The sequence below is a fragment of the Canis aureus genome, chromosome 15 (genome assembly GCF_053574225.1).
Source record: "Canis aureus isolate CA01 chromosome 15, VMU_Caureus_v.1.0, whole genome shotgun sequence".
Classification (NCBI taxonomy): Eukaryota; Metazoa; Chordata; class Mammalia; order Carnivora; family Canidae; genus Canis; species Canis aureus.
Genome location: NC_135625.1, coordinates 46,182,400 through 46,210,014, shown reverse-complemented (window position 1 = coordinate 46,210,014; position 27,615 = coordinate 46,182,400). Strand labels below are relative to the sequence as shown.

Here is a 27,615-nt window from a genome sequence, read left to right as displayed (position 1 = left end):
AACAGAGACCTATGGCTGCCTGCCCCTTACCTGGTGCTCCACTGGGAGCCCAGCCTCTGTGGAAACTGCTTCCAAATTCCTCCAGATCAATGCCCCAAGGTGCCAAGGGTCATCCAGGGCCCCACATGCTGAATGTCACATGTCCTCTCAAAGCACCTGTAGTGGCATCATGTTGGCTGGAAATCAGCCTCCTTGCCCCCTCGATGCTGGCTGCTGGACATTTACCAACACACCACTACCTTGACCACTGGAACAGGGCTAACAGTCTCCCGTTCACCAAAAATTAAGGTTTTTTTTTTAAAGTATAATCTTTAGACCCAAAGTTCAGTGTAAAATTTTGCTCTAAGGATAAAGAATTTTGGGGCTTCTCAAAGTGGCACAACCACTGATTTCATCATTCATCCAGCTTCTTGGTTGTATCTGAAAATATCAACAACTTTTTTTTTCTTTAAGATTTATTTATTTGAGCAAGAGAGCATGAGAGAGAGAGAGAGAGGGCGAGAGAGAGTGAGAGCACAGAGGCAGGCGTAGGGGCAGAGGGAGAGGGAGACTCTCAAGCAGACTCACTGCTGAGCACAGAGCCTGACCTGGGCCTCGATCTCACAACCCTATGGTCATGACTTGAGCTGAAATCAAGAGTCAGATACTCAACCCACTGAGCCCCCTGAGCCCCCCAACAGCTTCTGATCCCTAATGCTAATTTCATGTCTCCCCCCAACACCTCCAGCAAAACTGAATCAAATTTAAATCAGCCTTTACAGGAAACAACAAATGTTGGAGAGGATGTAGAGAAACGGGAACCCTCTTGCATTGTTGGTGGGAATGTGAACTGGTACAACCACTCTGGAAAACTGTGGAGGTTCCTCAAAGAGTTAAAAATAGATCTGCCCTACGACCCAGCAATTGCACTGCGGGGGATTTACCTCAAAGATACAGATGCAATGACACGCCGGGACAACTGCACCCCAATGTTTATAGCAGCAATGTCCACAATATGGCCTCGGTGTCCATCGAAAGATGAATGGATAAAGAAGATGTGGTCTATGTATACAATGGAATATTCCTCAGCCATTAGAAATGACAAATACCCACCATTTGCTTCGACGTGGATGGAACTGGAGGGTATTATGCTGAGTGAAGTAAGTCAATCAGAGAAGGACAAACATTATATGGTCTCATTCATTTGAGGAATATAAAAAATAGTGAAAGGGAATAAAGGGGAAAGGAGAAAAAATGAGTGGGAAATATCAGAAAGGGAGACAGAAGATGAGAGACTCCTAACTCTGGGAAATGAACTAGAGGTGGTAGAAAGGGAGGTGGGCAGGGGGTGGGGGTGACTGGGTGATGGGCACTGAGGGGGGCGCTTGATGGGATGAGCACTGCGTCTTATTCTATATGTTGGCAAATTGAACATCAAAAAAATAAATTTAAAAAATAAAAATAAAAAAATAAAAATAATAAAAAATAAACAAATCAGCCTTTAGCAGATTCCTCTAAATACTACAATTCTATTCTCAGCATCCTAGTAAGGGAGGAGGAACAGCCTTGAAGATACGTTGAAACTCTAAAACCATTCCTGCCACAACCCGTGTCTGTTCTCTGTCCATACGTTGCGCTGGGACTGGCTGCATCCATGTGGGTGTCCCCCCAGCTGACCCGCATGACCCCACTCCTGGAACGGCCTACAAGTGGGCCGGCCCTCAGGAGAGCAGATGGGGCCTGTGGTCGGACATGAATGCACACACCGTGTCAGAGACGGATAGGTGCCACTGCGCCCTGGGAAAATGTGGGAAAAGGCAGGACACTAAGCCCCCCCATTCTGGAGGGTGTTCTGATCTCCATGGCAACCAGACTCTGGGGTGGGGGAGGAAAGGAAGCCAAGCTCCCCGCTCTGAGCACTGACAGCCACACAGACCACAGACTCAGGCTGCTGTGGGGAGCACAGCCACCCACTCGGAAGATCCAATGTGGCCCTAAGTGACCTGATGGAACCGCCGTCTTGGCTTCAAGAGACAGCCCAAGCCATCCGGCCCTCATGGTGACGGTGACATTGTGGACAAGAATGAGCTATTGCTTCTGATGTTAATTTTACATTGTTTTATTTCTTAATTGCTATGCTTCCGAATCAATTTGTGTGTTACGCCCCTCCCCCCAGTATTGTAGAGCAAGTCTTGTGTTAAAAGCCCAGTGTGACAGCGTCATGATGTAGTAGTGTCTTACTGGTTTTTTAATAAATCCTTTTTTTTTTTAATAAATCCTTTTGTATAAAAATAAAATAAAATAAACATCAGGTTGGCTGCAAGTATCACAAAAACAAACTGTTTTAAGCATTTGAAAGGAAAAGAAAAAACCTGCAAAGCAGAAACGACTGCAATATAAACCTGACTATTCACAATTCTTGGCTCTGATTTAGTTAAATCTGCTTGGTCTGTCCCCTGAGGCACCGAGTGCTCCTTCACAGCAGAGCATCTCCTTCCTTCTGTGCTGGTAGCATCCTTAGAACCCGTAACACTAAAGTGACCTCAGAGCACAGACTCGGGCCAGAAAGGCAGGCAGTGCAAGTGTGGGGGGTGGTCACAGTCCTCATGGACCTCGGCCGTGTCGCCCATGCACAGCTGACCATGCATCACCCAAACTCTGAACCAGACAGAGGGGGCCTGGTGTACCTGGAGACTCCCTACGTGGCATCTGCTCACCCATCAGAACGCTGATGAAGCTTCTGGAGCGACAGCGTGAAGGCTACGGGTTGTGGATGCTGCAGGAAACACAAGTGTAACCAGCACTTCCCAAGAACTCCCCCTGGAGAAACACCCTCAGTGGCTCTGGGTTTGGATGTGCCCCGGAAAACATGCACACGGGCCTCCTCTGCCAGACAGCTGACTGTCCTACCCCAACCTCACAAGTGGAGACTGGGGAGGTGATTCAATGAGCTAGTATATCACCCTAGAAACTGGGGACACAAGGGAAAAAGAGTATTTCAGAAATGTCCTAGAAATGTGCATATCCACAGTCCTCGAGGTCAGCAACCAGCGGGCCCTGGGCAGCCCCCCTATGCCCCACCGCCTCTGTGGGGGGGGGCCTCCCAGGGGAAGCGGGAGGGACTCCATGGCAGGATGACATGTGAGCAGCTAGGAAAGCAGGTGCCGGGCTCTGGATGACACCGGCCTCTCAGCTGAAGGAAGCATCCTGAGAAGGGTCCAGGCAATGACGAAGGAGGCCACGGCCAGCAGGTGGTACATGTAAGCTATATGGTGTGCGTGGGCAGCATCCTGGGGGCCTCCCAGTAGCTAAGGACAAGAGCGACAAGGAGCTGTGGCAGGCCCCATGGCACGTTGGGGACGGGCCAAGGAGCCACTGCAATGGTGACGGCAAAGTCCACGCGACCCTGTGGGCCCATCTTGGGTCCTGGTTAACCGCCTCAAGCTGCAAGATGCAGACACGTCTCCGTGAGGGTCAGCAGGCAGTGTGACGGGAAGGTGTCTGGGGCCCCAGTCCTCAGAACCGTGATGTGCAGAAACACAATCCACCAGAGCCCACGTCCTCAACACCCAGCCTTGGGGCAGGAGGCTGAGCTGCAGGTACACACCCAGCCCCAAACCCGCTATTACTGCTTATTTGGAACGATACGTGCCCACGTTATTTCCCCACTACTGGTTATTTTAGTTACACAGACATACCCAGTAGGACTAACCAGGGCCGTATTTGTGATGCTGCGTGTGAGTGTGCACAGGTGGGAACACGCACGTCCAAGGCTGTGCACGGGTGGGAAACACTATAGCTGTGCACAGGTGCACAAATGGAGCTGAATCCAGCTTAACTCAAGTGATTAATGCAGAGGCTCAAAACTGCATTTCTCTTCCTGCTAATAAGCCAGATGAAATTTTGCTTCACACTGTTTAACTCAGTAATTAATTTCCATTCCTTTTAGGTTTAATTGGCATTTAGGAGCACCACAAGCCTCCTGGTCACGCAGGGTGGTATCAGCCCACATCCCACAGCCCTCCCGTGAGGACGAGGGGGCATGACCCTGCCCACGGAACAGCCCCTGGGTGGTATGTGTTGTTTGGGCAATAAATTCACTGAGCACAGTCCAGGGGGCAAGACCAGTGAGTTGCACTTGCTGGACCCTTATCATGAGCAAGCGCCTGGCACATTCCATGTTAAGGGGCATGGACGTCAGCCAGGTGGGGCACGCGGCCACTGGTAACCACCACTGCCTGCAGGTGGGGTGATGGCTGGCCGAGGGAAGGGATACGGAGGAAGATCTTTCCCCTGGGGTCGATGTATTTCCAAAGCGTTCATTTTCCAGGAGAATATGTCCATACACTATTGGCATAATTTATTTTTGAAGCAACATGTGATAAACCTAAAAGCAGGGGAAGGACCCCAGTGATTAACACTTTCTCTTTTTATAAATGAGACTTGCTTCCATCTTCTGTTATCAAAATAATTCCAAAGTGGCTCCACTAATGACGATGCTCTCCTTCTCCCACCAGGCGGTGCACACCAGGCACTCACATACGTGATTGGAGCACGTTGAACATACATATTGAACATTTCATTTTTTAAAAAAGATGTTATTTATTTATTCATGAGAGACACAGAGAGAGAGGCAGAGACACAGGCAGAGGGAGAAGCAGGCTCTGCAGGGAGCAGGACTCGATCCAAGGACCCCGGGGTCATGCCCTGAGCTGAAGGCAGATGCTCAACCACTGAGTCACCCCAGGCGTCCCCATATTGAACATTTCAGAACAACAAAAACATCGTGCTCAAAAGGAAGAACTAGAATGAGCTATGGTGTTATCTTTGGGGTAGTTTTTTTGTGTCCTTTAGTCTTTATTTCCAGATTTTATAGGTTACCATTAGGAAAACAAAATATTATTATTATTATTATTATTATTATTATTATTATTATTATTATTTTAAGGATTTATTTCCTTTTTATTTTTCACCAATATATTTCATTTCATTTTTCACATCAACAGAGTTGGGCTTGGTGAGGGGGTTCCCCAGGAGAGCAGGAGAGATGGATGGATCCCTCTGGGGGTGGTCCAGGGGATAAATAAAACCTTTTATTTTAAAAATCTGTGTAACAGATGCAAGTATACATTGTGAGAACCTATACACTGTGACTGAGCACAGGACTACGCCTTCCTGTCCCTTCCTTGATCTCGACAACCTCCTTCGATCTGCCAACACCGCTGGTGCCTGCAGTCAGGTGGCTTCCTGGCCCCCAGAGTACAGACACTCCCCAACCTCAGGAGTACATGAGCACTGGGTAATCAATCACCTGGGGCATGTGCTGCCTTCTCAGAGAGGAGGAGGGGATTCTAGGTCAACCAGGAGGACTTCCTGACAGAGGAGAGTCCTGGTGCCACCATGGTAACATTCAGTCCATGGCATGTGTCAGCTAGAAAACAACACATTAATTAGAAATTAATAAGTTTTCTCTTTAAGTTCACTTCACAATGTGACATCCTTCTCAGGTCCCCAAAGGTGCTTCCTCGTGGCGGGCATGTCTCCGGAAAACTGAGGCATGTGAGAAAGTTCTGGAAACAATCACCATGTAGTTTGAGAGATAATTCTGCATTGCATTTTATGGATAATACGTGTGTGGTGGCTCCTCAAACACTGGGTTCTAATTTCCTACTCTCCAAACAGCTATTCAGCTTCAAACCGACAAACATAAGTATCTGAATTGTTGGGTTTTTTTAAGTGTGCCAAATTCTCTATTAAAGTAAAATAAAACAAACAAAAATCTTTGAAATCTCCGTAATATGTCCTTTCTACACATTGCTTGAAATCTAAATAGATTTAACAGCTCTGGCTGGAGGAGCTGCAGGAAAGGGCCCCACTGTCCCACACCCAACCCCTAAAAATGCATCAGAGAGAGAGGACAGTTAGTGTCGCTGCCTGGCTCTGAACCCCACAGATCGCAGGTTCGCAGCAGCTCGACCACAGAAAGCGGGCAGATGTGACGGCGGCAGTGGCAGCGGCACAGACCCCATCCTGAACAAAGACTCACCGTTGGGTCACCCACCAAATGGAAACCGTCCGGGAAGAAACATGAGCTGCGCAGGTGCCCTACTCTCCCACCTTCCGCTTCCACCCTTGAGGCTCAACCAACACGCAAGAAAGACCCAACACCGGAGCAGGACATGGGAGGGCTGCCCCTGCACTGCACATGGGAGCCACCACCTGCACGACCCTCCTCAGGCGTCCCCCTCCCTGCGGCTCCCCCGAGAGCCGTCATCAGGCCCACACTCATGCAGTCTTATCGTCTGGCCCCAAGCAGGGTCCCCAAGGAAGTCACAGAAATGCCCTCTGAGCAGAGCAGTCAGTTCCAAGCCCCAACCAGCATCGGCTACCCCGAGAGCAGGGAGAGTGAGCTCACAACTTCCTTGTGCCCCAACTGTGGCCAGGACAGAAGGAGGCCCAGTGACAGGAACAGGCAGGTGCCTGAGTTGGAGAATGAGGGCAGGGTGAGGAGGAAACAGCAGGCAAGAGCAGTTGGGCATGTTCCCGCAGACATGAGCTAGGCTGACACAGGGTCGTGCCCTTGCCCATCACCGACCCCTGCACTTCAAGGCACAGGGTCAGCAGAGCCGTGAGTGTGCCCACATGCACACAGCAATGAGCAGCAGGATGGCAGCACTCCAGGGCTTCTCGGAAATCTTCAGTCTGGAAGGGACGTTAAAGTGCCAAGTGCCGTGAGCAGGACAAGCCATAGTGTTGGTGCTGAGCAGTGGAAGGCAGGCAAGTCAGAGCACGAACGGACAGCAAGGGTGACGGCACACGGGAACCGGACGGCATGCGGGCAACGGAGACAGAGCCACATACAGGGCGGTTGTTGCCACGCACCCCTGATGTTGGAGCCACCTGGCTGTGACCTCAAACACCCAGGCTGGCCTCTGGAGTCTGACCTCACCCACGGGTGGGTCTCGGGCCCCAAGGAGCGGACAGGAGGGCGAGACAGGTGAGACACAGACGCCACTGCCGAGAAGAGCTGGCAGGAACCGCGGGACCTGTGCACCAGGGGACCCAAGGCCAAGGAGGAAACAAACAGGACACACAAGTCACAGAGCAAACTCAGGTAATTCTGGCCATTGGAGAAGAGCTATCAGAGCTCCAGAAGTGCCACCCTCATGTCCACGTAGAGAAGGTTCTAGAAATGCGTTTACATGAAGCCGTACCGGTGACCTAACTACTATGAAGGCAGGTTTCTGAATTCTTTTTTTAGTGGACTTGGGTCCATGGCCAATAACCCTAAATGGGAGACAAGCAAACACAGATGCTATGTCCTAAAAACAGATTCTGAAGGTATAATCATTGATTCCCCCCCTCAAAGCCCCACAGCCCACGATGCACTGATCTGATTCGTAAGAATATCTCATTGGAAAACAACCAAAATACTAAAGAAAACGTCAAGCACAAAGCTCTCTTCTGCTTTGATATGTGAACATATTTTAAACATTAGAAAAGATGCAAATGTTTTTTAAGGCTATGTTATACTCGGGGGCTCCCAGCACAAGCACAGAGTACAAAGCAGGTTTGCAGATGGCTGTGCACAGCTTCAGAAAATGCTGGAGATGGAAGGGCGACTGACAACCCAGGACCCGCACCTGCAGCATGGGGTAAAGGCCGCAGGCAATGCCGCTAAACCACAAGCAGACACTGTCGACAGAAATGCCTTCTGCTTTCCTGCTACTTTCCATTTTTTCAAAGCTTCTGACGTGAGCACATCTCCATCAAAGGATGAGAAGTGAGAGCAGGTGACTAAAGAAGCCGAAAGGAGGAGGAGGACGTGCGTCCAGGAGGGGCCCAGGCACAGGGTGAGCCCATCAGCTGGTGCGGGCAGACGGGCACGTCCACATTGTCTGCTGGAGGGATCCAGAAGCATCAAGAGGTGCTGAGCCCACAACAAAGCCCCTGCCTGCCCGCTTTCTGCTCAGCTGGCTGAGGCCTAGTCACACGCAAGGCCTTGGGGACTTGGGCCCATGTGGGGTTTCCCACAGGTCAGCAGGTCATTGCAAGGACAGAGCCCTCCCTCTGGGGCCTGGTGAGAGGAAGCCCCTGGGGGGCAGCTGTGGTGCCTGCACCCCCTGCTCATGTCCAGAGGCAGTCCCCCAGCCCCATGGTTGGGTCAACCTCCTCCCTGCTCTCATTTCCATGGGGGCAGATCATTGTGGAGGAGCAGGCACATGGCGGAGAGTCGTGCTTCCTGAAAGAAATTCTTTCTCCTCCGCAGGCAGAGGAGCCCCCAGGACACTTAAGAAAATCCAACGCAGGTCAAGCAGCCACCCTGGGCACACAGCCCTTTAGTGCGGCTTCCCCCCTGAGACTCAGGAAAATGCCAAGGAAATACCGGCCCCTCAGTGGGTCCAAGGGCCTCAGGGATCACTGAGAGCCCTCAGGCTGCCCCCAAGGGAAGGATTTAGAATATTCAGACCCTAAACTTTTTCCTCATTTCTGGGGTCTCAGGACGAGTCTCACTCGCATCCTCGACCACAGGGACCACAGTGACCATAGTGACCATGCCCACCATGCCAACCATGGCAACCACGGCATGCCCAGGGGCCTCCAGGGAGAACGGACTTGTTGAGCAACTGGATAAAATTAAAACTGAATGGCCACGAGTTATCACTTCTGCAAGGCCAGGAGACTTCTCGGCAGACGTCCCCTAGCCTTGAATAACGGGCTGCCATACAAAGCTCACCTGGTAACCCCCAAAACCATGCTCAGGAATTGCCCAAGAAAAGCAAGTGAAGGTCAAACCCTGAGGATCTGGCCTCTACATCTTGCCGTTAAAATGATCTTCACAGATGTTGCTGGGTTCCCCAACACCTTTATTTTTTTTAATTTTATTTATTTATTCATAGAGACAGAGAGAGAGAGAGAGAGGCAGAGACACAGGCAGAGGGAGAAGCAGGTACCATGCAGAGAGCCTGACATCGGACTCGATCCAGGGTCTCCAGGATCACGCCCTAGGCTGCAGGCGGCACTAAACCGCTGCGCCACCGGGCCTGCCCTTCCCCAACACCTTTATCCAGAATTTTTGTCTATCCAGACAAAAACATTATCAAGTCTATGTCCTTGGCGTCTAGGAGCGCAGTCAGGACAGCCAGTAGCTCCACAGTGTGGCCTTATGACCTAAACAGTCAAGACAGACTACCTCCTTCCAAAACACAAGTGAAATGGTTCCCACAAAGCTGATGTTTAAAATCCATTCTATAAAACCCGCTGCTCGGCTCCCTGAAATGACCCAGAGGAGTCGGATCTGAGCACCAAGCTTGGGTTCCCGGTGAGCAGAGCCCTTCCCACAGAGCCAGCTGTACCCAAGAACCTCCTTGGCTAGGGGCATCGGGGTGAACAGACCCCACAGGACAGGGACCAGGGCCTGGGATGTCCACACCCCAAAAGACAGGGACCAGGACCTCAGGGTGTCCACACTCCACAGGAGAGGGACCAGGGCCTTGGGGTGTCCAGACCCCACAGAACTTGGATCAGAGCCTTGGGGTGTCCAGACCCCACAGGACAGGGACCAGGGCCTCAGGGTGACCAGACCCCACGGGACTGGGACCAGGGCCTCGGGATGTCCAGAACCCACAGGGACCAGGGCCTTAGGGTGTCCACACCCCACAGGACAGGGACCAGGGCCTCGGGGTGTCCAGATCCCACAGGGACCAGGGCCTCAGTGTGTCCAGACCCCACAGGACTGGGACCAGGGCCTCGGGTGTCCAGGTCCCACAGGGACCAGGGCCTCAGGGGTGTCTGGATCCCAAAGGCTTTCCCAGCCTCTCCAGGGTCAGGGCGTAGGTTCTCCTGCTACTACCTAATCTCTCCAAGCTGACTATACTTTTCATTGTTCCTGGTGTCAGATTAAAGCTTCCTATTATCCTATTTTTTCCAGAGCCATAAACCAGAGGAGCCTGTGGGGCACCCAGGAGATCAGCACCTCTGCTGACAGGCCCAGTTCTGATCACTAAACACGAAAATGAAAAAAAGTGTTGTGAGCACTTTCAACAAATACATTTATTTGGTCGTCCTCCTTCACAGCCCAAGAAAGTTTTGGAAGGAAACAAAGGACACAGGAAAGAGGAGGAAAAACGAAGGAGTCCCGGGAAGGAGGCCCCTTCACATGTCGGGGCTCAGCCTGTGCCCTCAGGGGCCAGCTTCCATGCCCCGGGAAGCGCCGTTGCAGGAATGAGGCTGTGGACCGACCCCGGCCACCCTCTCTCTGGACTCGGCCCAGCTCCAAGCCTGCATCTGATGCCCCTGTGGGGCTGAGCGCTTGGCGGCACCCTGGCCAGCAAAGCTCCCTTCTGTTCATCCACCGAGGGGCATGGACACAGGCTTTCCTAGGAACAGGATCGTATCATGACTGCTGCTCTGACAATTGCTTTTAAGACATTTTCCTGGTTAGCAAACAGATATTTAAATCATTTTTAAGTATCTACATAATTTCCCAAGCTGCAGCCCGTCCATAATTCAGACCTCTCCCCTATCAGTGGACTCACAGGTGTCACAGGGTTTGCCACCACAAATACGGGCACACAGCTTTGCTTTTATTTATGTGACTCCCCCAAAACAAACTGAATTATATTATATTATTACTATATTATTATATGATATTATTATATTATTTTGTATTGTATTATCATAATATATTATGCTATGATATTATTATATTTGTCACTTAATGGACATCACCAGATTATACAGCAGAGACTGTGACCACCTCATACTCCAGGGGGATGTGTGCCTACTTCCCCGCGTTCTCACCAGCACTGGATGCGTCACTTATCTTTTTAATCTGCCAATCTGCTGAGTGTGGTTTATGTTTAAATTTCGCTAAACCATCTTCAGGGTAAACATTCCCATTGAACACATGGACCATTTTCATTTCCTCTTCTGCAAATCACCATTTGCATCTTTGCCCCAATTTCTTATTCAGGGCTCTGCCTTTTTCTCATAAGGAGTGGGAGTTCTTCGCAAGAATGAGACTCTCTGGTCTACCAATAATGGTTCTCCCAGTCTGGTTATCTTGTTTCTTTTTTAATTGTGACATTAGATAACGTAACATCCGTAACCTAAACTGCAGCATTGAATCCATGTTTAAGTTCAGCAGCACTGAGCACATTCTCATGGTTGTACAACCATCACCTCTGCCATCTCCAGAACCTTCTATCTCCCCAAACTCAAATGCTATCCCTGTCAGACACAAACTGCATCCCCACCAACCAGGCCCCTGCTGCCCACCTGCCTCAATGGATCGGACAGCTCCAGGGACCTCACTGACATGCAATCACAGAGCATCTGCCCCCACCCCCGCTATTTTTTAAGAATTTTTTATTTGAGAGAGAGAGTGAGCATGGGAGGGGGGTAGAGGGGGAGCATCTCCAGCAGATGCCCCAATGAGCAGGGAGCCCAACGCGGGGCTCGATCCCATGACCCTGAGATCAGGACCTGAGCCAAAACCAAGAGGCAGACCCTCCACCAGCCAAGCCCCCAGGTGCCCCTGAGCACGCACCATTCGAGGCTAGTTTATATCCCTGAGCTCCTCAAGGTGCATCCATGTCAGAGCAGGTGTTGGAAATCCCTCCCCTTCGAAGCTGACACGAACCCACGGTGTGCACATGGCCCTGTGTTTACTGCGTTGAACACTGGTGCTGCCCCTCTCCTGGCTGCCGTGCTCGCTGCCACTGTGACACCGGGTATGCACATGACTACATGAGTCCTTGCCTGCCACCCTCTAGGGCATCGCATGGTGACCCTACGTCAGACTTTGCTGGACCGTCCACACCCCTTGCTGGCAGGGGCGCAGCCTTACACTCCCACCAATGGTGCTCGAGGGGACAAGGGGTCAGATTTCCCCACAGCCTCACCCACACTCCTTCCTGTTTCTATTTTAGGTTTTGACAGTAACCGTCCTGGGAGGTGTAAGTATGTTCATCTTTGTCTTTCTTTAGAAAGTATCTTATCCCATGAAACCTTTTGACTTGTGATTCAGAAAGTCTGGGGGACACTGGAGAGCATCTCTGAGGCTAACAGGCTTACCTATCTCTGTTTCCAAGGAAAGGAGAGGAGTGGAGAGGAAGAGAGGGAAGCTGTGTCTGCCACAGAACATTCTGGACTCCACAGGGTGGCCCGCCCATGCCCCCAGAGCTGTGAGGTCACACCTGTCTGCCCTGCAGCCAGCGGCCTGGAAGATGCAGCGGCCACCTCGTCCTCCTCTCACTCCCTCTTAGCTACTCAGAGACACAGCTTAAGACCAGATGACGCCTGCCCTGCTGCCTCCCAGACCCGAACTGTAGAGAAAGACAGCAGACGCCATCTACCCCAGAAGTCACAGCCATCATCCTGCATGACATCAACATGCTTCCATTCAGGGAAGGAAGCAGGGAAGGAAACCCCCACAGTGTCATGACCTGAGGCCAGCTCTTGTCGAGAACGAGGGATGGGAAAAGAACTGTAGTTCTAACTATGCTGGGGCCACTTACGTCTCCAACTTAAACACACACCCATCTGCTTCCTTCATAATCGAATTTCACCGAGGGCAGGTGGCAGATTTTTAAAAACAAGATTTCTTAAAAGCCATCTCCAAATAAAAGCTGCATGAGGTGAACTCACAAGCCACCCCCAGGGTGGGGGTGGAAGGCTGAGGGTGAGGCCCGACCACGGGGAAGGGTCGCAGGCACCCAGCCAGCAGGACCCCCTGCGTCCACCATCAGGGAGGTTTGACCGCACTGTCTCCCCCCACCCCCCTGCCCGGGTCACCGGCACCATGATCTGCACAGAATTCTTTCCCTAAACCCTCCCCCAAACCACACAGAACAGCACCGTGCAGAGCTGTAGCCATTCGTCCCAAGGACAAAGCAGGAGCGTCAGCAGCCCCAAAACCCCAGGTGCACAGGCCCATCCTCTCCTGGGACACTCACGGCAGCAGGTACTGGCATTTGGACCCTCAGGGCTGCCCCACGCCAGGCCCCCAGCAGCCAGACAGTGAACGGCACCTGTGGCTCGTGCATAGCCTCCAGGGACCGGGCCCCTGTGAACCGGGCCCCACCTATGGCCTCGTTTGCACACACGCCTGGGGGAGTGAGCGGCACCTGTGCCAGGACACAGCAGGGAGCCCAACAGGCCCACAAATGACCTGAGAGACCAGCACAGCAGGAGTGGAGCGGCCACACCCGTCACACTCATTCCTCCCACAAACCCAAGGCCGCTGCACACCCGTGTGGTCCAGGAACCGCAGTGCCAGGCAAAACTCCGAGCAGGTGTTGGACTCAGTCCTCCCCCAACAGGTGAGGGCCGCCACGGACTGGCGGCGCCCAGACCTGCAGCCAGCAAACAGGATGCCAGGGCTGCCTGGAGAGGCCAGGCCACTGCAGCAGGAAGCCCTGGGGCTGCCCCCGACCCTGCTGCTGGGGGGACACCAGCCCTGCAAACCCAGAACCCCGAGCACATCTGTCTGTGCCTGTGAGGGAAGGAACCAGGGGTGTAGAGGACGCGTGGCTTCTGCCAGAGGCACACAAGGGGCTGCGGGCGGGCAGGGCCCCAGACCCCCACCTACTGTGGGCAACTCGCAGGAAGTCCTGGGGGCTCGCAGACGTGACACTGACACCCCCCGCCCCCCCGCCTGCAAACGATGTGGCGCGCATCCACCACGCCAGAGAGGTCTCGGCCGCACAACCCTAGGAGTGCTGGGGAAAGGAACCCACCCCGAATGTCTGCCCCACGTGGCCAGCCCGCCCAGGCCCGCAGGGTGGATACACACCTGCCCCACACACTTACCGTTCACACAGGTCTCAGACGATGAGCAGAGGTCATCTTGGAACAAGCAGCCTGGGGAGGACAAGCGAGAGAGGGGTAAGTGCCGCTGCCCTGGCCGTCCCAGCCGCAGACTCCCACGCGTCCACCCAATGGCCCTTTGGGTTTGGCTCTTGTGAGATAAAGCTGAACTCGGGAACCTGCTCCGAGTCCATGAGAGGACACACACGTGTCCGCGGCCTGGCCTCTCCGTCAGGACACACTCACAAACCTCCTATCTCCGCCAGGGGAGCAGCAGAGGGAGCGGGGCTGGGGGACAGGGCGTCCATGCAGACACATCCTCGGCCCCACGGAGCCCTGTCAACAGCGCTGGGTCATCCCATCCAGCACTGAGCCTAATGCCCAGGATGAGGCCCCACGTGGACAGACGGCCCCAGGTACTGCCAGGAACGCAAGGAGGAGGCGGGGAGGGGCCTCTCATTTTCCAGAAACAGTCAGGAATGGGGAGTGTGACCCCAAATGCCTGTACCCACCACAGAGGGTCCGAGAAGGCAGATGTCAAACAGGGCGAGCCGGACAGGAAGGGTGCAATGGAGACCCAGGGGAGGGGGAGGCCGAGACTCGGATGCCCCCCATCCGGAGGCTGCCGGGTGCTCTGGCCACACACCCCCGCTGACAAAGCCGGGATGTGTTCTGAGCACGTTAGGTCTCTAGCAACGCGGAGAGTGTATTCCCAACAAGCACCTGCATCCCGCGGCGCCTCCTAACGAACTCTGACTGTCCACTCAGCGCACCCAGGCCGTGGACTCTCCCAGCCCGACCAGCACACGAGCACTGGCCACCGGCCCTGCACATTGCGGTGACTGTCCACATAGGGCCGACCCTCCTCTGCCAGCCAGGAGGTTCCCGACAAGAGGAACCACATAACCGCGTCCTTCGATCCTCTGCCATTTCCTCTGTGCACCCGGGTCGGCCCACAGCAGGTGCCCGGAGCCGGATGCACAGGAAGGAACGGCAGGTAGGGGCATCTCCACTGGAGGAATCCATCCCTCGCATCACCATGAAGTTCCTACTACTCACCTGCTCTAAAACCCCTAGAGTCGGAAGCTTTCTCTGTAACAAGGAAGGGCTGGCAAGGCCCAAAAGCACATGTGGTTCCGGAACCAGAGGCATGGAGTCAGGGGACAGGTTACCATGAGGTCACGAGGTCATCTGCCATCACAGCCACTGTAGAGCAAGAGCTGATGGTTCCGTGTCCCCCAGGAGACGTCCCAGGAGCCGCTCCTCGGCGGGCCACCCAGGACCGCAACCCCGAGCCAGGACGGCTTCCCTGGAACACAGACCCTCCCACGCCTCGGGGTGGCTGGAGCGCATGTCCACCCCTGCTTATCCGTGAGCCACCCTGAGCCGTCCACCGCAGCCACATCCGCACAGCTCTGTCCCAGAGCTGCTCGCTCCCACTCCTGTCTCACCTGCGACCCAAGCCAGGCCCAGGAGGCCCGGAGGGAAAGCAGCCGGGACCTGCCCGACAGCCAGCTTGTCGCCCGGGCACTAGCAAGGCTGCGTCCAGTGTTGTTCCTGCGAGGGCCCAGGGCTCGGCCAGGCTCAGTGTCACCAGCAGCAGAGCCCAGCTGCTGTGGGCCCTGGAGACACCCCTCAGCTGCCCGGGGACGGTCTGCGGGGAGGACAGGAGGTAGACGCCTAAGGGGCTCTGCAGTGTCAGGTCCTGCTGCCCCTCCCTCCGCCCAGGTTCACAGACACCGCACGATCCCTCTTCCGTGGCAGGATCCTTCCGGGCGTTTCCAGGGCCCACAGAAGGCCCCCCGCTCGAGCCTGACTCACTTACACGAACGACCCCGCACTGCTCACGTGGCAGCCACAGACAACAGGTCCTGCGAGGAGAGGGCGCGGCTAGAAACCTGGACTCGCTCTCCGAGCCTCGCTAACCACAGCTGGCAGCTGGACCCAACAGGAACGAGACGGCAGCACAGTGAAGCCCTGAATCCCGGCTCTGGCACCACCGCCTGCTGCCAAGGGGCCTCACCCTGTGCACCCGGGGACCCGGGACAACCGCATCAGACAGATGTTGCTGCACGTGAAGGTGTCGGTCAGCAGTGCTGCTCCAGCAGGCTGGGCTAATTTTATGGATTTATTCATGTTGTTATTTGCTCTAAGTCATGAGAGGCCACATTTCATTTTAAGTACCAGCCGCCTCCTAATACTAATTTTGACTGTGAACCACAGAAGAAAGACTCATCTATGTGGCACACACTGCCCCGCCCCGGGGTCTCCGCTAGACGCACTCCATCTCTACCCACTCCCCACCCCCGCAGGCTGGGTGCAGCCCTGAACCCAATTTGTTGGCACTGCGTCTCACAGTCGGGCTCGTGAATGCTGCCAGGACCAAAGCCCACTGCAGGGCCAGCCCGTCCCATGCAGGAAGCAAGATCCTGGGTGTGGACCTTCATGCCTGGTGGCAGAAACCCGAGTGCCTCAGTCCTAAGGCCATTACCCTCCCTTCCCATGAACCTGAGGCAATGTTCACAAAATGCTCATGCTGCCCCCTTGGCTGAACCCCCGGCACTCGGCTGGGAAGCTGGGTGCACCCCACTCGTCACACCACAGCTTTCCCGCCAGCTTCAGGACGCACAAGCGCACTTGCGGTCATGCACACACACGCACCACACACATGCACACATTAACTCAGGCACACACACACAGCCACACTCACAACCACATGCACAGACACACATACCAGCCCTGTTTAGGTCTAATTCTGTTCTCTTCCTTATTTTCCCAGAACACTAAGCAAGATTGTGTCACCGTCTCGACGCCTCTTTCTCTTCCTGTAAACAGAGGGAACACAGCACTTCTGCAGGAGCCAGGCCCCTCCCCCCCACCTCCCATCCTCCTGAGGTGCTCAGGGATTTGTGTTTTGCGGTGGAGATGCCTCTGTGAGCAGAAACACCCCCCACCCCGCTGCCTGGACCCCACGCCAGCCCTTCTGTGCCCAGAGTCCCCTCCAGGCTGTGACGCTGCCACAGAGGGTGCATGACCACCCTATCACTGGGGCCCAGCCATCCCAGGCACATGCCCCAGCACACTCCTTGCCCCTCCAGGCACGGTCCTCACTCCCCTGCCATGCACACTCCTCGCCCCCCAGGTACACTCCTCACACCTGGCCTGCTCTTCCCCGCTGCCCCCCCCCCACCCAGGATTCTGCAGAAGCACAGGGATGGAGCCCACGCCTGAGAGCAGAATAGGGAGGATCTGTGACCAAGTCACGGAGACAAGGATGGAGGGGAAGTAGGTTCTCTCAGCAGATAACAAAACCGTCTCTGTCACAAGGGCCCCAGGAACAGGGGCAGTGGCTGCATCTCCTCAAAGCCACTGGAAGATTCTCAGAACCCAGAACTCTCAGGAGATTTTCCTAAAATTGAGAACCAATAATGCTACTAAGCCAGAAATGGTTCAGTATCATAGCCAAATAAGACGACGACCACAGCCAGCCAGCAGCGGGTTCTGCACACATGCACATCAGCAAAGACAAGGTTACCTCATCCCAAAGGCAATTTCTCACAAGGAACAGTGTTCCCATGCGTGGATTCTCTCACAGGGTCCCTTCCGTCTTCCCACTGAGCGCTCCCCAGTAGACACCACACAACCTGACAACTTTGCCCAGTTCCCACCAAGGGCCCCGCCTCGCAGATGAGGGCCCTGCAACTCAGCATAGTGACCAGCACACCTGCAGCATGCTCAAAGCCGGTGTCAGCCTGTAGGGACAGGAGGCTGAGCAGCACCCACCAGAGCCCTAGCTCCCAGATGGGAGCCCACATTTCAACTGTATCAGCCTTCAGTTCAGCAGCTACAAGACGTTTGGGCATCGGCGTCCTTGCAGCATGGAGGAAAGACCCGCCTCCAAGGGAAGAATGCCCCGCACATGTGCCCCCTCCCTGTGCTGGGCCCCTAACCCGCCCCCTGCTAAGAGCAGGAGGTGGCCCCACGTGCAGGCAGAGGGCCGGGTGCCCGACGGTGGCAGCAGCCCCCCTCCTCCAGCAGGACACCCACATGGCCAGGGCGAGGGCAGCCCCCCGAGGGCCAGAGGGGCAGACGCTGGGCTCGTGTCTGCCCAGGCAGGGAGGGCTCATGCTCCTGGGAGCCGCGGGTGGGAGCTGACAGCCATCGAGGGACAAAGGAGCCTCTGTATAAGGTGTCCACTCAGCTCTGCAGAGGCCTGTGCCCAGGTGATGGGAGCCCCAGCCACAGCATGCACCAGAACACCAGCCGGCACTGGTGAGGCCGCACCTGCCCACAGGCACCCGGGGCCCAGGCCGCCACCTGCCGGGTCTGCGGGCCACGTCTTCTCCAAGCAGTCCAGTGCTCCCCAAGCAGCCCACCGTCGCTCCTGCCATGCGCAGCCACTGGGGAAGCTCCCGGACGGTGGGCTCCACCATGGCAGGTAGGGTGACAGCCGGACCCAGGAAGGCTCCTGTCCCCAGAGCCACCTCCCCAGTGCTGGCCGGTCTGTCACCACCAGTTCCCAGGATCGAACACCGACTTCATGCCATCACACAGGCATCAGGTAGGGATGCCAGGCTGCTCAGTGGCAGCACGTGCAGCTCTCTGCGTGCCGGGCCAGGGTCCCAGGGTTTCCCTACAACACACGCACGGCAAAGCCACATGATGTAGGCTACCCCTCACCAGCCCCCAGAGGCCTGTGCTTTCAGAGCAGCAGGGCATCTGGCCTCTTGTCCCCTGCAGGCACTGACCCCCTGCTGCAGTGACCCCAGTGCGCTCCAGTCCCTCGGCGAGGAAGACAGTGGCCTCTGGGCCTGCTGCTGGGGGGCCTGAGACCCAGGCCGGTCACAATGGGGCCAGCGAGGTCCCAGGCCCTGCAGCTGTGTGGCCACCTACCCAGGAGAGCAGAGAGCGGGCCCTGCAGCAGACACGTGGCCCTACTCCCTTGTGGGGGCCACACACTACCCACTCACTGCACCTTAGCACCGACCTCCCTGACCTTGACCTGCGGGCCGTAGCAGGTCAAATTTCCCCCCTCAGGGCCCAGGCTTTCTTCTCTGCCAGCCACACAGCCACACGCACGTGTGTGAGCTGGTGCCCGTCTCGGGGGGAAAGGGGGCCCTGGGACCAGGCTGGTCACTGGGTCACCGCAGTGCCCCCCCACCCAGCTCTGCTGGCTCCGTCCCTGCAGGTGACATTTGCATCCATGGGGTGTGACACACACATCCTCTTGTGTCTGAGAACATGGCTAGTGTCTGAGGCAGGGACCACGATCCTGACCCTTGTCCTGCTGGCCCCCTGCAAAATCAGCCTCTCCCACATGGAACTGCAGCACCACGGGGGGGACGGCCTGCAGCTGCCACCCGCCAGCCAGTGGCTTCTCTGACGGTTTTCTAAAATAAGGGAAAACTAAATTCCTTTCTTTTTATAAACTTTATTTTTATTTGAAAGAGAAAGAGAGCGCGCACAGGAGCAGAGGCAGAGGGGAAAGCAGGCTCCCCGCCCAGCACAGAGCCTGATGCGGGACTCGACCCCAGGACCCTGAGATTGTGACCTGAGCTGAAGGCGGACACTCCACCGATGGAGCCCCCCAGACACCCCTCAGAAAAAGTAGATTCTAATCTTGAGTAACTTCCTTGAGTTCAAGTTCCTAACTGTGTGTGTTAATAAATACACAAGAATGTATATATGAATGACAATTGTTCCAAGTTCAGGGTATCTACAATAACTTTGTGTTTTATTTTTAAGGTGCAGGAGCCGATTACCAGGAACCGTGCTGCCAACACGTGACACTCCTGCTTTACTACCTCGGTGTTTCCAACCTGGCTCACTGAAGTTAGGACATGGCTGTTAACAACTTGCTGATGCATCTGATCTGTGACGTGTACTGAGTGACCCTTCGCTCGGCCCTTCGGCGTTTGTCTTCAGTTTCCTGAAATGGAATAATATCCTCAAGAGAAGGGCATCTTCTGACTTGTTCTGTGGGATTAAGAAGCATTTCTGAGCTTGTTTCCGTAGATACGGGAAAGCCCCAGCCAGTCTCTAACTAGAGCCTCCAACATCAAACACGGAGAGTGCGGATGGCCACACCATCAGACCGGGCGCAGGGAGGCTGCTGCAGGGAGCCCCGGGGTGACGGTCATGCGCACGCCCATGGGGAGCCTCAGGGAGGCCAGGGCAAAGTGAAATCTAGGGTCACTGAGGGGCAGGCCCATGGGCGGGACAGCCACACCTGCCTGGACACGTGAGGTGCGTGGCTTATGGGGCAACGAGCCTCTCCGTCGTGCCGGGCCGACTCACTGGACCCTCAGCCATCCTGGGTGCAGGCCCACTGTGACCATCACGTGACCTCAGGACCCTCCCGGGGAGATGGAGGTCACTTGGTCCTCATCACATGACAGAACGTGGCATGGGTCCTATTTCAAGGTCCACGCAGGTCAGCGGGGTCCTGATGATGTACACGTTTGATTCACCCCAGACCTGGCTCAGAGCCCACAGCTCTCCATCTCCCGCATGAAGCAAGGGCATGGGCTTTTAGAAATAATATTCATCTAAAAACCAGGATTAGGGAAGTGGTTTAGCGCCACCTTCAGCCCAGGGCATGATCCTGGCATGATCCTGGAGACCCAGGATCGAGTCCCACACCGGGCTCCCTGCATGGAGCCTGCTTCTCCCTCTGTGTCTGTCTGTCTGTCTCTCTCTGTCACTCATGAATAAATAAAATCTAAAAAAAATAAAATAGGGGATCCCTGGGTGGCTCAGCGGTTTAGTGCCTGCCTTTGGTCCAGGGTGTGATCCTGGAGTCCTGGGATTGAGTCCCATGTCGGGCTCCCTACATGGAGCCTGCTTCTCCCTCTGCTTGTGTCTCTGCCTCTCTCTCAGTCTGTGTCTCTCATGAATGAATAAATAAAATATTTTTAAAAAATAAAAAAATAAAAAATAAAATAAAATAAAATAAAAAATAAAAACCAGGATCAGCATATCAGTAATGGTTGTATCATAAAGTAACTATCACAAACGCTCTGCAGTTTATTTCTTTGGACCCAAATTCTTTCTCATCCCAAATGACAAGTGACACAATTATTTCAAATTAATTATGTAAGAAAAATTGGGCACCTGGGAGTCTCCATCAGTGCAGCATCTGTCTTCAGCTCAGGTCATGATCCTGGGGCCTGGGGTCAAGCCCCATGTCCTGCTCCCTGCTCAGCGGGGAACCTGCTTCTTCCTCTGCCCCTCACCCCTGCTCGCACTCACTCTCTCTCTCTCTTTCTCTCTCAAATAAATAAAATATTTTTTTAAAAATCATATGTTGGGGCGCCTGGTGGCTTAGCCGGTCAAGCATCCAACTCCTGGTTTCATCTCAGGTCATGACCTTGGGGTCCTGGGATCAAGTCCCACGTTGGGGTCCGTGCTCAAGGAGAGACTGCTGGGGATTCCTCTCTGCACCCCCCACCCGGGGCACAAGCATTCTCTCTCTCTCTCTCTCTCTCTCTCTCTCTCAAAAGTAAATAAATCTTTAAAAGAAAAAGAAAAATTATATGTAAACTAACTTTTACATTTATACTGGGCTCAATTTTTTTAAATTTAAATCCAACTGGCCAACATAGAGACTTCATTAATCTCAGACGTAGAGTTCAGTGACTCATCAAACGCAGAAAACACCCCAGGCTCAAGACATCATGAGTTAAGTTCAATGTTAAGACTAGATGTATGTTTAAATGTACATGGTAACATAATGAGGATTAAAAAGCAAAACCTACTCCCGTGGCCCGATGTAAGAATTCTTGCACTGACAATTTTCTGGGTTTGTTTATAAATAATGAGATAAAAAGTGTTTCTACCACTGTTTCTGAGCACTTGTCCCTCAACAAGACATGGCAATGTGCTGCCCCCAACACTGGAAACCAAGACACACACACACCCTTGAACACTGATCTGAAACTAGAGGCAACTGGGGACATCACAGGGGAACTTCTCCCATCTTTTTGATTCCCGCACAGCTGACATTCAGCATCATGACAGTTTCAGGTGTATGATACGGTGACTCAACAATTCCATGCATGACCATCTCATGGCTCATCACAGTCCATGCAGTCTAATCCTCATCACCTGTTTCACCCGGCCCCACCCACCTCCCCTCTGTGATCATCAGTTTGGTTTCTCTAGTTAAGAGTCTGGGGCTGTTGTCTTTCTTCTTGGTTTTGTTTTGTTTCTGAAATTCCACATATGAGTGAAATCATGTGGTATTTTCTTTCTCTGGCTGACGTATTTCATTTAGAATAATACTCTCGCTCCAGGGATCCCTGGGTGGCGCAGCAGTTCGGTGCCTGCCTTTGGCCTAGGGCGCGATCCTCAAGACCCGGGATCAAATCCCACATCGGGCTCCTGGTGCATGGAGCCTGCTTCTCCCTCTGCCTATGTCTCTGCCTCTCTCTCTCTCTGTATGACTATCATAAGTAAATAAAATTTAAAAAAAAAAAAAGAAAATTAAAAAAAAATAATCTTGCTCCATCCGTGTGGTTGCAAATGGCAGGATCTCACTCTTCTTTATGGCCAATACTCCAATTTGTGTGCATGTACATACATATATCCCACTGTGTACCCACACACCATGCTCTTCATCCATTCCTCGATGGATGGGCACCTGGGGTACTTCCGTAACTTGACCATTGTAGGTACTGCTGGAGTAAACATAGGGGTGCATGTATCCCATTGAATTAGTTTTTTTCTGTGTTCTGGGTAAACACCTAATTGTGCAATTCCTGGATCACAGAATAGCTCTACTTCTAACTTTCTGAAGCCCCTCCCTCCTGTGCCCCACAGAGGCCACCCCACTTTACATCCCCACCAACAGTGTAGGAGGCTTCCTTCTTCTCCACATCCTCCCAACACCTATTGTTTCCTGGGGTTTTGATGTTGGCCATCCTGACAGGTGTGAGGTGGGATCTCAACCGTGGAACAACCTGAGACCTCACAGGGAAAGTCATCACCAGTTCCTTGTGAAAATAACTCTTCCCTCTATAACCTCATCCAGTTTAATCTGTGTTATTCTCAGGTCCTTTTCTGTCCTCTGCTGTGGCCAAGCAAACGATGCATGCTTAGTGCCTTCTAACATCTGAGAACCACTGGTTTTCCAAGTATCTGAAGATGGCATTCATGGCTCCTCCACCTGGAATGTGACTACCGGGCCAGCTGTTAAGTGTGAGAACAGCCTGCCTTCTGCTGGGCATCCCTGTGGCTAACCCCATACAATCCAAGGGCAAGGTTCTGTTCTTTCAGGTCCTCCCCCAGCCCAGATCTAGGAATCCTAGAAGAGAACAGATTTGTTCCAAACTGTTGGGTTCCCCCCTCCCACCTCCAGCACACACACACTAGCTACTCTTGTGTGTGGGTAAGAGGCACAGCTGTAAGCTCTGGAGTGATCCCCAAGGAGAAGGTCCTGTGGCTGATGGAGCCACACCTGCCTCCCAAAGAAGCCACATCCCTGGGTAGGCCACCCTCTGAGGGACACTGGATAGAAACATCCCTCATGACCAAGGGGGCAACTCATGTTGGGACAGCTCTATTTTAAGGTTTTAGTCTATTGAGTATACGTCTATCTCCTGGAAGCTTCCATCACAGATGCTCCCAATACTTGGCATTCCACAGAGCAAAGCCTCTCCATGTTGAAATGAGGTAACAAAACACCCCCCAGAGTGACAAGCTTACATTATCTCCCAGTGGATGCATGCTCCTCTCCCTCTCCCCTCTTCCACAGGGCAGACTTTCCAATGTCTGGATCCGTTCTTCTTTAACTAAAACATGTGCAGCTGTCACATAATATGGTTTCACACCATTCTGCCCACCTAACCTCCCTGCTCTCTGCACTGCCTGTGTGGATCTGTGCTGAAACAGGGCGCACATGTCAGAGCTAAACGGAGCTTCAGGACTGGCACAGCCACCTGGGGGCACAAACATTCTTCCCCATCGCTCTGATTCTCCCCTCCTATCACCAGAGTCAGAGTCCATGTAGCTGCCAGAGGTCTGCGAGAGCACTCAACTCTAGCACATTCTGACAGAAGAACAAGTGGCTTGCTCAGGGCAGGCGAGACGGCCTTGTTTTTTTGTTGTAAACACAGTGTTACTGGAACACAGCCACCTCCCTGCTCACCCTGGTGAATGGCTGCTTTCGTCCTGCCATAGCCGAGTCCCAGAGCTGGGACAGACATACACACCAGGAGCCCCAAGAGCCCTGACTGTTCACAGAAATACTTCGCTGGCCCTGGCTCATTGGAAGCGGTGCACACTCCTCAGAAGACCAACAGGGGGCTAGAAAGCTGGCCTGGAGAAATGGGCGGGAACCAAAACAGGGTCCCACACAGCTCCGTGAGTGGCTCTGTGTCTGCCTGGCCCACCGCTGTCCCCCGAGTCCCCATTTCTCATTGCCCCAGCTTCAGGCGTCACAGGAGCACATGACCAGCCTCACCTATAGCACATGCTCCTATGGGCAGCCATGCACCCTTGAACCTGGACTCTGTCCCGGGCCTTCCCAGGCCCCATCACACCATGGACCTGACTTCATGTGACAACACAAGCCGTCTTCTTTTCAGACCATCTTGACCATTCCCACCACCAACCTCCCAACCCCAAGAACTGGAGTCTGTCCTTATTCCCTTGGGAGGTCACATCCCCCTTGACCCCATTCCCAGCCTACATGTTTCTGGATTCCCAGCTGTGCATCCTGTACAAATTTACTAAACAGACGCTTCCCATCTGTGTGTGAGCTGTGGCTGCACACCTGCAGGGTGCTGGGGGGCAGCAAGGCTGGGGGGCTGAGAAAGAGGGAGAAGAGGCCGGAGAGGTTGCGGGGTGCAGGACAGAGCTGTCCCCACCCAGCAGCTCGGCTTTCTCCATGATGGAAGCTCTCCCTTCCTTGCAGGCCTCTGAGGAGGGTCATAGTGGGCACCATGATGACAAGGAAACAGAAATGATGGCACTGAACACCAAAAATCCAACCTCAACTGTTGGAAAGGGCTCCTGCTTAGAGGTAGAAGGTGCCAGAAATCAGTCCCATGTCCATGGACAAACTACACATTCTCTGAGCACCTGTTTACTTAAACTGAAACTATTATCAGAGATTTTTCATGTCATATAAGTCTCAAAAATTAAGAAAATGCAGAAAATCCTCAGAAGGAAGTCGTACTAGTTACTTCCTCATCCAGAGGTAACATCCCTATTTCCAGGCACCTTTCCTGGCATGTGTCAGAGAACTGCCATCACATGGTGCACGCGATTTTATGAACTGCTTTTAATACATTGTAAACAATCCTGCATTTGATATTTCTTACTGTCATCAATGTCAATCACTACAAAATAATGAGCTCTACACGTGCACACCAACTTTTTAACCAGTTCCGTCCTGAAGTGACCTCACACATCTTCCAATTTCCCCACCACACAGAACTGTGTAGTCAGCTCCTGGCTGTCAGGCTGTGGGGTCAGCGCTGCTTCCCTTCCCCTCACGCTAAAGTCCTACAAAAAGAGCTCCAGGGGCGCCCAGCTCGCTCTGTGGGTGGAGCAGGCAACTCTTGATCTCAGGGCTGTGGGTTTGACGCCCCCACACTGGGTATAGAGATTACTTAAAAATGAAAATAAAAAAAAAAAAGACTTCCAGATTTTGTAAAGGTGTCATGTGTTAAGATTTTAGAAAGATGTTTACAAACCACCTCTCACCCACATAACGCGAGTGAGAAACCTCCGCTTCCAAATTCGCTGAAGGATCAAGTACCACCCCTCCTTCCATCACAGGGGTGCTGGGGGAACTCAGGGACATAGCCGGAAGACAGCAAAACATCTTAGAACATGAGGCCTGCAGAAGAGCGTCGCTGCCTCCGGCCACTCTGCAACACCGGCCTCCCTTAATTCCTTAATTGGAATTTAAGATTTGAAACAAACAAAAAAAGGTGTTTAAAAAATATATTTAGGGACACTTGGGTGACTCAGTAATTGAGCATCCGCCTTTGGCTCAGGTCATGATCCTGGGGTCCTGGGATCGAGTTCCACATCGGACTCCCTGCATGGAGCCTGCTTCTCCCTCTGCCTGTGTCTCTGCCTCTTTCTTATGTCTCTCATGAATAAGTAAATAAATAAATAAAATCTTTAAAAATATGTTTATATATATATAGAATGGACACACAACGGAACTTAAGAAACCATCAAGAACGCTGTATGTTGCTACAAGCTATCTACAAACATTTGGGGTGTAAAAAGCACCAAATTCGCCGATGGTCCTCTACATTGGGCAGTGGGAATATATAAGCATTTTATTCTCTTCTTTGCTTACCCATGCTTTAAATTTTCTCCAAGGAACGTTACCATCTTTGTAATATGAAATGTTCTACATATTATCAATTCCTGGATTTATAAACATCACCTGATAAAAGAGGTTCAGGAAACAATCCTGATTTCTTCCCAAGTTTGAGAGATGTGATTTTCATTGTGTACTCACTCTACCCATTAGCACAGGAAGACCCCAGAGGTCTGGCTCACCTTTAAATTACCAAACGCAGTTCATCGATAAACCTGAATTCAGAAACTCAGATACAAGAAGCAGAAGCTAGAACCATGGTACCATCTCCTGCCGTCAGAGCCTGACCCCAGGAGGGATCGCTGCGTAGACCCCAGCTGCCCTCCCAGGGCCACCTCTCCGCGGGGACCTCCCTGACACCCGGCAGCCAGCGAGAGGGCTCACCTGGGGAGCACAGGCTGCAGGGCAGTGAGGAGGACGCCCTGCAAGCATGGGGCCTGCAGAGGCGCACCTCAGAGGTCTGCAAAGCCATGAAACCTGCACATCCCACAACGGAGGGCTGTCCCTGCTCATCCAGCTGGGCCTCCCTGAGGGGTGGGATAGCCCCATGGCCAGGATGAGCCCTAGGCCCCACTGGCCCAGAAATCATCTCAGTAGCAAGGGCCACACTCATGGGACAGTCAGGGTCCCTGAAGGCCCAGAGGCCAAGCCATGGAAGCAAAGGCAAGAAGAATCAGGTGTACTTTGCAAAACACATCTCCCGGCAACAAGCAAACACCTGTTTACTTGTGTTTGCTTCTTCCTCGCTTGAAATTAATGAAATGATTTGAAAATATTTATGAAAAGAGAACATAAGACAACCAGTCTGCCCCATCTGTTTAGTCAAAAAGAAAATAGAGACACTTTCTGTAGAATTTCAGGGTTAAAAGTTATGCCAGTCTAAAAATTTACCTTTAAAATATGCAATTTCTTTTAAAATAAAGAAAATGAAGATTGGAGCAGAAAAATACCTCACGAATGTACTGTTCATGGCTGACTTCTCCAAAGAAAATAATCATCTACCTGCCCAAACTGTCTGTGGCATGTCCAAGGCTCAGGGACCTCCTGGACCTGCTTTCTTTCATCACGAAAGTCTCTAGCAAGTCAACGGGAAAATTATCAGAAGAAAGCAATGCCATCCACACCGTACCATCCATACTTTCTTCCCTCAGCACTCTGTCTTAATCAATCAATTAAAGATGCTGGCACAGTAAAGGTGACGAGGAAATGTGGGAACGGAAAAGAAGAGTGCCAAGAGAGGGTGGGCGGGTGGGGAGCAGGGGTCCCAATTGGGCGGAGCGCCAAGCATACCTTCCCCACCGGTGATGCCACTGTTGGCAGCGTGACATCACAACATTAGAGGAACCCTTCCCACTCGAGGCAACTGCTTTGTGCCGACCCCTCCCGGATGCACCTGGGGTCTCAAGCTGCCCCCTCCCCACCTGTGCAGACTCCTAGGTGAAGGCCTGATGACCCCCGCAGTCACTCCCCAACCCCATTTC

General features: G+C 53.1%; 1 protein-coding gene across 4 annotated transcripts in view; it reads right to left on the bottom strand.

Annotated features, from left to right (window-relative positions):
- PTPRN2 (protein tyrosine phosphatase receptor type N2) overlaps window positions 1-27,615 on the bottom strand; it is a 723,767-nt gene that overhangs the window by 642,962 nt on the left and 53,190 nt on the right. For 2 of the 4 annotated variants that reach the window (XM_077849498.1, XM_077849499.1), the window contains exon 2: window positions 13,795-13,845. The exons of 1 other annotated variant lie outside the window; for it this stretch is intronic. In XM_077849498.1, coding sequence (XP_077705624.1) covers window positions 13,795-13,845 — 51 coding nt within the window. Of the gene's footprint in view, window positions 1-13,794; window positions 13,846-27,615 lie in introns of those variants that run through there. One more of the 4 variants, XM_077849501.1, reaches the window with a different exon arrangement.